Below are 12,659 nucleotides of genomic sequence, written 5' to 3'. Positions count from 1 at the left end.
TGTACGTCTCTGTAAGAGGTACTCAAGCCCTCGAGGACTGGCATTTGTCTAGGAGCTAGATTGTAAGCCCCTTGAGAACAGGGACCTTATAACTCCTAGGAATGCATTCTGGACATTGTCAACATTCAATTAATGATAATGCTAGAAGCCTGACTAAGGTCATCTGTCACAGGGATAATTTCCTTTTCATCTCTAAGGCTTCTGTCAAAAAAAACCAAAAAAGCTGTTAGGTTGATTTGATAGCATTGAATGATTCTACCCAAAATTATGTTCATTTTACCCACTACAGTTTGTTCTTTGGAGTGCTTTCAGATTTATAGTTTTGGATCAGTTGTTCCAGTTTCCTTCCCTATAATACTCTGGTTACATACAAATTGGAGGGGGGATTGTATTTCATAACCCAGAAGTCCTTTAGCCTAATAAAAAGTAAGCTGATAACATCTATGCTTTCAGAAAGAGTTTAATTCTCTTCACCAGCCCTCATTGATAAGTAGGTGATAAACTCCAAGTGTTTTAAAATCTTAAATTATCAGAAATAATCATTCATTCAGTATATTGTCCTATTTTCACAGATTGAAAATAGCGTAAATGTGTGCACTATGTCCTGTGGCTGTTGAAATTAAATTACAATGGATATTTAAAGGAAATCTGAGTTCTAAAATAGAAAAGTAAATTTGGTCCTTGGTGAGGATGGAGGTGGGGGGAAATTTTTAGTATGTCAGGTTTATTGAGGTATAATTTACACGAAGTCTGATTTACCCCTTTTAGATGGAAAGTTTGATGAGTTGACAAGTTGGGTTTTTTCCTTTCACTATTTGCTGATTCAGCTATACCTCCAACTACCCTCACGACCAACCTTAGACCAAACAGACCTATCTTTTTCTGACATTTTATCTACTATTTCTTTTCCACAGTGTACTAAAGGAAGTGTACATAGCCTTTAATCCCAAAGCAGTGGTCTTACAGCTGGGAGCTGATACAATAGCTGGGGATCCCATGTGCTCCTTTAACATGACTCCAGTGGGAATTGGCAAATGTCTTAAGTACATCCTTCAGTGGGAGTTGGCAACGCTCATCTTGGGAGGAGGTAAGTACAAAGGAAGGTCACCAGGAGAATTTGTTGACCTTTTGCCATATTTTGTCCATTGACACTGAGGGAAACTTGGCTTTCTTAGATTAGATAATACCAGGCTGCCCGTGGTCCACAAGCCTGAGTCAATGAATTCTGCCACCTTCATGGTTCAGCATAAGGAAGTACTCTGACACATTTCTCCTCAGCCTGGCATGTGCATTGATTCCTTGGCACTCTGAAGTCTAAGTTTCCATTCCTGAAGCAAAGGTGCTTTGGTTAAAGGTGACATCAAACCTTATTTAAAATAGAGGATGTTGAGCCCAGTGGACTTTGATCCATCTTCTCTCAGGATCACCTTTGATTCCCAGTTCTAATCATTATCTTTTGGAAAGATACCACTAAAATTCTAACCCTACTCACATACAAGTAATAAACACATGAATTAATTGAATATCTAAGTTGAATTCAAGAACAACTTCTTTCCCACTAAAAAAGCATGGATTTGAGAGATGTAAAGCATCTCTTGGGCATTCTTACCTTCAAAGTATACTTATATTTTGTAGTACTTAACCAACAGAAAGCTGGGTCTATTCAATAGAAGCATTTACACAAACCTGAGCTACCTTTGATGGTGCTTTGTGTAGAATCTTCTATCTGGCACAATCTTTATTTTGTTAAATGAATAGATTAGTGTGTTAAAATAACATGGTCAAGCAGATTGAGTTTAAAGTGTAGTATGGAAGTGCTAATAGTTTGTTGTTTGTCAACCTGTTGTAAAAACCAAATTAAAGGAGATTGTGGGGAGGCCTTACGAAAATGAGTGAGAATTCAACACAAATACACAAGCATGGTCTTTTGGCAGCCTCAAACCCTAGAGAGATTGAAATTGAAGGTGCTTATAAGAAACAACCTCTTCTGAAAAGCTGGCAAGAAATGTATTAACTTCAACTCAGGGAAAAGATAACATTGATAAGTACTATGGACATATTACTTTCCTTGACAGCACTAAAGAGTGTTTATGATACAGGTAGGCCCAGAGGGAAGAAAAAAAAGCCCTTTCCGCAAAATACAGATGTGTGAATTCTACTTTTGTTTGAGGCTACAGCCTTTACTTTAGAACTTTCAAAGCCTCTTTGCTTTCTCAGCCCCAAGTATTGGCTTTAGAATATATAACTCTTCTTATGCAATATGTGTATTCCTGAAAATACCAGTGCATAAGTGGGAATTCTTGCAAATTATATTGTATGCCAGAGAGAACTTGCTACCTAAAACCTGTGGGGATTCCTTTTGAAATCAAATAATCATACCCAATAAGCTGATCTGATAAATTCAGATTTTCCATGTTGGGAGTGTTTAAAGGAATACCAGTATTATTTCACTTAAATTCTCAACCCCCAATATCACATAGACAATTGGCAGAGAGGGCCACATCCCCAAATTTCAGTGGACTCCAATGAAGCCAAAAAGATACATTGCAGAAGCCCCAGCATCCCTGACCTTACATGGAATAGAAAGGCTTAAGAAAAGGGTGGCCATATGTCTCAATTTATACACGTTATTCCAGTATAATTATTAATAGTGTCCCTTTTTACTCTTAAAAATGTACTATTGTGGGTGATAAATTGTGGGTGATAAATGATATGGTCTCCCTACCTAAAATAGACCAGATTCTATTTCCCGCAGAACCCTCTGAGGTTAGGAAATTGTTCCATTTTATCCTTACACTCTTGGAATTTAGCTAAAGGCCAATGTTCTAGCCCTTGCATGGCAGAACACATCTATTCAGCACAAAAATATGCTGATTATTAGCCAGTATAATATGGCTGCTGGGTGACTGTGACAGGACCTGACGAGGTGGGTCAGAGTGTCAATCAATAGTTCCCTTCCTCATCTTATTCTCTTTGATCTCTGCCACTATGCCTGTGTTTTGTGGAGAAAAGGAATGCTGATATGAAAAGAAGGAAGTCTATTTCTGTCAGCATTTTCCTTTTCTCTTTCCTGGAGGTTTCCAGGGCTGTATCTGCCAATAGGTTTAATATACAAATCACATCTAGCAGTCATTTTATAGAATTGTTGCAAAATTCATCACAGAAACCTTTGCTTTGAGTAGGTCATCTCAAAAGATCCAGGTTTCTTGGTGGAATTGAGGAGCTTGGAGTCCTCTGGAGCATATTCATTCAGAGATGAGAATCTTTGGATCTTTGTAGGCTTTGGACTTCCCGGTTCCACACTGTGCATGGCCTGATTGGTTCGCTTAAGTCTGCCTACTAAGTGGTTCAAAAATATCATTAAAGATGCATAGGTATAATCTTGCAAGTTAGAATTATCTTTTTAGCCCTTTTATTAAAACATTTTTCTCTCCTTCCTTACCCCCCTTTCCTCTCCTGCTGTTTTGTGACTATTCTTTCCTAACTTCACAATTCTTGATGGAGACAGGAGGCTATAACCTTGCCAACACGGCTCGATGCTGGACATACTTGACCGGGGTCATCCTAGGGAAAACACTATCCTCTGAGATCCCAGATCATGAGGTAAGTAAGGCTCTGACAGTCCTCTCTTCTTTAAGGGGAAGAGCTGAGTCATTCCACCTAATCAAAATCACGTCCTCACCACTCAATACTGTTTTGTTGAGAGACACTCCAATAACAATAACACACTGTCTTGGCAGAATAGTGGGCTCTTGTTCCAAAATATCCAAGACCTTCTGCCTTTTTTTTTAATAAGAGATCTCAAAGGCCAACCAACTTTAATTTCTCAATTAATTACAGAGACTGTGGGAAGGGGTCACCTGTTCATACAAAGAAATCTTTGGAATATGTGTATATTTTCATCCTCTAGTCTCAAAACAGAAGAGGTAATTTTTTTTAAATATAGAAACTGGGTTCTCCTCTATCTTTAAAATGTCCTATAGGCAGTATGTCGCACCTCTGTTTTTTGGTGGTAGTCCTGATCCCTCACTTTTCTTTGGCTGATGTAAAATTTAAAAATACACACACATAACCATTACCAAGACAGGTCTGGTATTTTTTTGACAATTAGTGGCACACAAAATTTGGGGTAGAGCCATCCAAAATATGAAACATGTCATTTAAACTTTTGCCATTTTCTTTAGTCATATGAGATGGACTTTATGTTTTCCAAGCACAGATGTCTGTTCTAGTTTTCTCAAAAGAGGTGTATGTAATAGAAAGTTCTCTGAGAACTGTGAGTGTGCTGATCCCTTTATCTGAAAGTATACCCCTTTGCTTCCCACCCACTCCATCACCTGGTGAGAAACGTGTTATCACAGATCAGGATGTGTAGCTGCAGGCTTTGGACTCTGACTTACAATAATGAATCAATGGCTGCCACCCCACCTTCTCAAGGCATTGCCCAAGGAGTCTAGATGGTACTTGGGTTATAGCATTTTGATTCTTACTCAATGCAGAAGCTGTATACTTGGGAGCATGATGCTTTTTTAGTTACTATTATGTCTTTAAAAATTAGAAACAAGTTAAACTAATTCCCTCCCAATTTTCTTCTACCCATAGATAAGGTATAATACGTATCTCAGAAAAACGACTCAATGTGTCTAGAATACAAATAAAAGGCACACTATAATTTGAGACAATTTACTGGTGTCAGGGTTAATAGAAGTCTCTTTTCGTTATTTGACTTAACTTTATTCTGTATTTGGAAGCTTTATGAAGTATAAAGGTAAGTGAACAAATTACATTTGTGAACAAGTGTAATCTCTGTTATTGCTGTAGGAGTATCTCAGATTGCATTGTAATTTAAAGCACTGAGACTTTAAAAACTGATCAAGTTATGTCAAAAAACAAAGTTTTAAGCTGTAGAAGCCTGAATTGAGAATGAGTGTCCTGTTCCCAGGAAAAAATGCAAATCTATAGATCCACCTATCTTTAAAGGTTGATAAAATTTTACTGAAGATGAATACTGCCTCTGGTACCTAGGAGATGCCTGGCTGAAAGTGGACTTGGCCTTCTAGATAGACATGTCCTATCTTTATACTGATATAGTCTGCCAGATTAAATGAGATATAATGTATGTCAAGTGCTTAACACAGTTCTTGGCTCAAAATAGGCATTTCTGAAATGCAAGTTTTCTCCTTCCTGTTTGTATGCGCCTAACAACTTCTTATATCCAGATGTTTATGACTGTCATTCATAAATTTGTCCAAACTCTTTCAAATCCCTTCTGTCATATCCTTCTGGTATAAGAGATGTGAGTCATCCAAGAGGGAACAAAGAAGAAAATTGAAATGACAGTCTTCCAGGTACAATAAGATAACATTTTAACGAAAATTGCCCAAAAAAAGCCCACACAGTATAAAGGCATATATAAGTTTTCTGCCACAATACACAGTTGCACAGAAATATCCTTTTAGTCCTCTATAATCAGATCAACAAATGGTAGCTCAAAAAAACTACCCGTTTTTTTACTGACCACCCGTTGTGTGCCAGGCACTATGCTAGGTGTCTTGAAAGAGACAAAGACACTAAGACCTCATCCCCTATCTCAAACAGCCTGAGATAAAGGGGAGTGTGAGTACTGGGGAGATATGTAAATACACAAATAATTATATTACAAGACAAAATAAGAACCACAAGACTGTAGGAACAATGGCTATGGAGATGTGCGTCAAATATAAAGGGGATACAAAGGAGTGAACAAAACACCCTGCCTTCCATGAGCTGAAAATGTAATTGAGAAATCTAATCAGTGAAAAGGTCAGGACAGTGCAGCAGGCAGCTGCAGTCTGCTGGCTAACACCCTCAGCGTCTTCCCTCTCAGTCTCAGGCTTTTGTTCTTCTGTCTCCTAGGATAATAATCCTCCTCCTCCAGATGCCCTTTTCCTACCTCTGTACGGTCTTCTTCAGTCCAGCTTAAAGTCCTATGCTTTTAAAAAGCCCTTACCTAAATATACCAAGGCCCTTTGAGCTTTTCCTTCACATTCATTTGTTCGTTCATTCATTTACCAAAAATTCATTGGGCCCATACTACTTTGCCAGGCCCTATTCAAATCTGGATTCAGGACTACAGAGATCAACAAGATAAACTCAATGTCCTCAAAACTCTCATTGTCTAATAGAACAGAACAATATGTTCAACCCAGGATAGATGAGGAGCATAGAGGAAATGTTTCACCAAGACTTTTAACTGACTATTGAAGGTTGATTGGGAGTTTGCCAGGTGAAGAAGATGGAAAGGCATTATGAGCAGAAGGAATAGAAATTGGAAAGGACCTGGTGCTTCATGGGACCAGGGAGAAGTTTGATATAGTAGTAGAACATAGGGTTTATAAGAGAGAGTGGGAATGATTAAGGCTTGAATGGAAATTGGAGCCAGAGTGTGAGGAGCCTTGAATGATGCACTAAAGAGCTTACACTTTTTTTTTTTTTTTTTTCTGTGAAAACAAATGAGCCTCGGTTTTTAGAAAACTTACTTGGTAGAGTATGGAAGATAGATTGCAAAAGGGAGAGAGCTAAAAAAAAGTCAAACTTGTTAAGAGGTTCAAGGATACTCCTATAACACTCAAGTCTGTACCATTCATTTGGTCATCTGTGGTTTTGGTTGTCTGTATTCCCTTTCAGTGCTCATAAGAGTGTTAACACCCAGCAACTTGGTATTCATTGAATAAACAATTGAATCAATGTTTGAATAATAAGCGTCTGAACATCCATACTGGAAAACATATTTTTAAGATGGAAGAATTGGAAGCATAATCTAGCCTTTTTCTGGTAACTATTTAACCCCAGTAGCAACTACCCATTTTGCAAGAAGTACCAGATATCCCAGTAGGAAATAGATGTATCTATGGGAAAACACTATATCACCAATGAAGAGAGTTGGGAAGGTACATATTAGAAGTGATTAGCAGTGAAATTTCAGTCATAACCCTCATGAGATACCAAATCGGCCATGCCCAAAGTCACTGATCAAGGGACCAGTTCCAGCCCAAGAATTGCAGTGCCAGGTTGGCCAGCCAGGCATGGAATAAAGAGGCAATCTCAGCTGGAAGAAGAGTTGGGCCCAGCTGGGAAAAAATGAGAAGAATGGACCCTGCCCATATGACTGGCCCAAGTATTTCTACCATAGAGAAAGCCCAAAGATGACATGGGATCCCATAAAAAGTCCAGTTCATGGCTAATTTAGCAAATCACCCACTACATGTAATAAGGTTATGAACTATTATATATAAGAATGTTGTGTAAGCCAATAATACAATTTGGATCCTATGATCTAGGCCAGATTAAGACAGTTATATTATAGACAGTTATATTCATATATATATATATGTATATCAGGTATGTTTACATATTTGAATCATAAAGTAGATTTATGAACAAAATTTAGTGAACAAAAAATACTTACTTAACCAAACTTTTTTTGATGGACTGGTTAGACAAGTTACGCTTCATTCAAATGAGGCATAACTCAAGGAATACATATAGTCACTGAAAAGAATTAAGTGGATTTGTATAAAAGTATGTATTACTAATATAAAATAGAGGAGACATAATATCTTAACAATATTTACTCTTTCAATCCATGGATTTGCTATTCCCACTTACCTATGTCTTTAATTTCAAATTTTAATGCATACTTTTCAGTAAACAGATCTTACAATTGAATTGTGTTAAATTTATTCCTAAGTATTTTTGTGACTTTGATATTATATATATATATATATAATATAACTTGTTATAAATGATATTTTCATTTCAATTTCCAATTGTTTGTTGCTAGAATATAGAAATACAAATGCAATTGATTTTTTATATTTATCTTGAATAATGTAACATTGCTGAAACATTAGCTCTAGTATTTTTTGTAGATTGCTTCTCATGTTCCATGTATACAAACATGTCATCTGTGACTAAAGAGATTTTTACTTATTCCTTTACGATCTTCATGCCTTTTATTTTTTTATCTTGCTTTATTACACTGGTTGGGACCTCCAATGAAATGTTGAATAGAATGGTAAGAATGAACATCTTTGTCTGTTCCTGCTTATTTGGGGAAAGCACTTATCTTTCACTATGAAGTGTGAAGTTAGTGGTAGGGATTTTTTTTTTTTAATATCTTCTATTAGATTGAAAGTTCCCTTCTCTTCCTAATTAACTGAGAATTTTTCTCACAAATGAGTGTTGGTTTTTGTCAGGTGCTTTTTCTTCATATGGTGTCCTCTTATTCTGTTAACACAGTAAATTGCATTAATTGTTGCTTTTTTTAATGTTAAACTAAGCTAGCATTCCTTAGATAAACCCTACTTTGTCATAGTATATTATCCTTTTTATATATTGCTGAATTCAGTTTGTTGAAGTTTTGTCAAGGATTTTTGGTCTGTGTTGACAAGGAATGTTGATCTGTTTTTTTGTTGTTGTAATGTCTTTGTTTTTGATATCAGGGCCATGCTGATCTTATTAAATGACATGAGAAGTATTCCCAAGTCCTCTGTTTTCTGAGTATATAAAATTGATACTATGTCTTACTTAAAAGTTTGATAGAATTTATCAGTGAAAACATTTGAACCTAGTTTTATTTGTGGGAAAGTTTTTAATTATGAATTCTATTTAATAGTTGTATGGCTAGTCAAATTTTCTATTTCTTCTTTTGATAATTGATCTTCAAGGAATTTGCTTATTCACTCATAATTGTGCTTTATTGTTCTTTTAAATCTATAAGAGCTATAGTGATGTCCCTTCTTTCATTTTTAGCATTGCTAATTTTTTCCCCATTTTTCTTGATCATTTTAGCTAGTGGTTTAATAGATTTACTGAAGTGTATTTTCTTAAAAGAAGAAGCTTTTAATTTCATTGACTTTATTTTTCTCTTTAATATTTCATTAGTTCTGCTCATTTCTTTGTTATGTCCTTCTTTCTATTAATACTTATTTGTATTGCTTTTTAGTTCTTGTTCTAGTTTCTTACAGTAGAAGCTTAGTTCATTGATTTCAAGCCTTTCTTCTTTCTTAATATAAGTATTTTATGCTGCAAGTTTACATCTAAGCACTGTTTTAGCTGCATCCCACAAATTTTGATATCATCTCTTCATTTGGTTCAAAATAGTTTCTAATTTTCTTCTTTGACCAATGGGTTATTTATGTGTCTATTTTTAAAAATTAATTTCCAATATTTGAGGACTTTCCAGATATTGTTATATTTATATTAACTTTAATGTTTTTCTGCTTAAAGAACATACTTTACATAATTGCAGTTCTTTTATATTTATTGCAGTTTGTTTTACAGTCCAGCATATGATCTATATTGGTGAATGTGTCATGCAGTTTGTGATGAATGTATATTTTGATGTTGCTGGGTAGCATTTTCTATCATTATCAATTAGGTCAGATTGGTTGAGAGTATTGTCTTCTACATCCTTACTGATTTTTTGTCCGCATGTTCTGTCAATTACTGAGAGAGTTGAAATCTCAACCATGTTTTTGGATTTTGCTGTTTTTCTTTTTAGTTGTGTCTCTTTTGGTTGTATCTATTTTTGAAGCTTTGTTATTAAATGTATATACACTTAGGGTTGTTATATCTTCTTAACAAATTGGCCCCTTTACTATTATGAAATAACCCTCTTTATTTCTGGTAATATTCCTTGTTCTAAAGTCTACATTGTCTGATTTTAATTCTGTCATGCTTCATCATGATTGTATGGTATATCTTTTTCTGTCCTTCTGCTTTTGAGCTATTTATGTCTTTATATTCACAATGGATTTCTTCTAGACAGCATATAGTTGGGTCATGGTTTTCTTGTCCAGCTTGACAATCTCTGCCTTTTAGTTGGAGTGCCTAGACAACTTATCTTTAAATTATTTACATGTTCAGGTTTAAGTCTATCTTTCTGTTTTCTTTTAGTCCTCTCTGTTCTTTATTTCTTGTTTTCTATTTTGCCTTCTTTTGAATTACATGTACTTTTTAGGATTCCATTTACCTTCTTAATTTGCTTATTAGCCCTAACTTTTTGTTTTAGTTTTTTGTGGTTGCTCTGGGCTTTACAGTATGCATTTTCAACTTACCGTAGTCTACCAGCCTGTGACAGTCTTCTTCCATTTTTCCCTTTTCCTTTCATGTGCTATTGTACTCATATATTTTACTTTTGCATATGTTATAAATACCATGATACATTGCTTTATATTCCTTAAACTGTCAGCTATATATTTTAAATTTTAAAGTATTTATTCATTTAAAATAAAAATAATAATTCCTGTGCATATTAGCACAAATAACATGTTGTGAGTTTTGAAAACCTGTATTTTCCAAAAGAAGAAGAAACTTCATGAGAAGAATACCAATGCTATACATTTTTGCACATCTCTGTAACACATAACAGATGACAGCTGACTTCTCATACCTGCTTCTAAATTCAATGTGTTTTGACATTATTTTTGTTAAAGTATATGGAGAAAAATCTAGCATCACATAGATCTGTAGATGGAAAAGGGAGGAGTATTTTAATAACCTTTACAGGTCATTATGGATAGTCTTCTTTGAAACTAAACAAAAACTCTACAAATGGCAATTTCTTAAAGGAATTCTGTATGGAATCTGAAAACCTATCAATGAACTTTTGATGTGTTGTTACATTAAAATTCATTGGTCATCCTCTACTTTGCAGAAATATTTGACCAATCTTATTCATATTGATTATTTGGAAAATATCAGTTCAGTAAGTTATACAAATATTACAAATATTGAAAAATTTTATGCAGTATCAGAAATCACATTAACTGTTATGAATGCTAATCTCATTGGAACAAAGCTTAAGTTTTAGGAAACTGTCAATCTTATACTGGCAGAATGAAGATGTTCAGAATTCTGAATTTCATTTAAAAACGTACGTATTGTCCTTGGCAACAAATAGTGTCATTTCTAATATTTAACCTAAAGTGATAGGCTCACTTCATTTTTGAGAAAGTATCTGCCAAACCTGTGGGAGACCTGGGTTCAATCCCTGGGTTAGGAAGATCCCCTGGAGGAGAGCATGGCAAACCACTCCAGTATTCTTGCCTGGAGAATCCCCATGGACAGAGGAGCCTGACGGGCTATAGTCCATGGGGTCACAAAGAATCAGACACGACTGAGCTACTAAGCACAGCACATCTGCCAAACATCCAAGTATTTAATCATGGTTTCTCCATCAGTTATTCTTTCACACAAAAATGGTATTCCACGAAAAGTGGCTAGTTAAGTCACAGCTTAATCACAGATGCACTTTTCCTCAAGACAACCAATATAGTATAGTTTATAACAGAAACACTTTTTCCTTGCCTCCTATTTTGTCACACAGAATATAAAATCCAGGATCAGGATGTGATAATTTTTAGTGCATCACCAAGGCCATTCTTAAGTGAAACTGGATTTTTTTCTCTTTGCTGTATGTTGTTGTTCAGTTGCTAAATCATGTCTGACTCTTTGTGACCCCGTGAACTGTAGCACATCAGGCTTACCTGTCCTTCACTATCTCCCTGAGTTTGCTCAAACTTATGTCCATTGAGTCAGGGATGCCATCCAACCATATCATCCTTTTTCGTGCCCTTCTCCTCTTGCCCTAATCTATCCTAGCATCAGGGTCTTTTCCAGTGAGTCAGCTCTTTGAACCAGGTGGCCAAAGTATTGGAGCTTTAGCTTCAGCATCAGTCCTTCCAATGAATATTCAGGACAGATTTCCTTTAGGATTGACTGGTTTGATCTCCTTGCAATTCTCCTTCCAAGAGACTCTCAAGAGTCTTCTCCAGCACCACATTTTGAAAGCATCAATTTTCCAGCGCTCAGCCCTCTTTATGGTCCAACTCTCATATCTGTACATGATTACTGGAAAAACCATAGCTTTGACTAGACGGACCTTTGTCAGCAGAGTGATGTCTCTGCTTTTTATACAGTCTAGATTTGTCATAGCTTTTCTTCCAAGGAACAAGCGTCTTTTAATTTCATGACTGCAGTCTCTGTTCGCAGTGATTTTGGAGCCCAAGAAGATGAAATCTGAGAGTGTTTCCACTTTTTCGCCATCTATTTGACATGAAGTGATAGGACTGAATGCCATGATCTTCGTTTTTTGAATGTTGCACTTTAAGCCAGCTTTTTCACTCCTCTTTAACCTTCATCAAGAGGCTCTAGTTCCTTTTTGCTTTCTGCCTTTAAAGTGGTATCATCTGCATATCTGAGGTTGTTGATATTTCTGCCAGGAATCTTGATTCCAGCTTGTGATTCATCCACCCCAGCATTTCATATGATGTACTTAGCATGTAAGTTAAATAAGCAGGGTGACAATATATAGCCTTGATGTACTCCTTTCCCAATTTGGAACCAGTCCATTGTTCCATGTCCAGCTATAACTGTTGCGTATTGTCCTGCATACAGGTTTCTTAGGAGGCAGGTAAGGTGGTCTGGTATTCCCATCTCTTTAAGAATATTACACAATTTGTTGTAATCCACACAGTCAAAGGCTTTAACATAGTCAATGAAGCAGATTTTTTTTTAATTCCCTTTTTTCTATGATCCAGCATTACTGTCTGTATTGCTGTGTGTATGTAGCAATAAAGAATATAATAACTGCTGGTATACTTTGGTACTACTGC

General features: G+C 35.9%; 1 protein-coding gene across 2 annotated transcripts in view; it reads left to right on the top strand.

Moving 5' to 3' along the window:
• HDAC8 (histone deacetylase 8) overlaps positions 1-12,659 on the top strand; it is a 239,614-nt gene that overhangs the window by 98,318 nt on the left and 128,637 nt on the right. For both annotated transcript variants that reach the window (XM_070365983.1, XM_070365982.1), the window contains exons 8-9: positions 915-1,087; positions 3,509-3,603. In XM_070365983.1, the coding sequence (XP_070222084.1) occupies positions 915-1,087; positions 3,509-3,603 (268 nt within the window). The remainder of the gene's footprint in view (positions 1-914; positions 1,088-3,508; positions 3,604-12,659) is intronic.

The sequence above is a fragment of the Bos mutus genome, chromosome X, assembly GCF_027580195.1.
Source record: "Bos mutus isolate GX-2022 chromosome X, NWIPB_WYAK_1.1, whole genome shotgun sequence".
In the NCBI taxonomy this organism is placed as follows: Eukaryota; Metazoa; Chordata; class Mammalia; order Artiodactyla; family Bovidae; genus Bos; species Bos mutus.
This window is presented reverse-complemented; position numbering and strand designations above follow the sequence as displayed.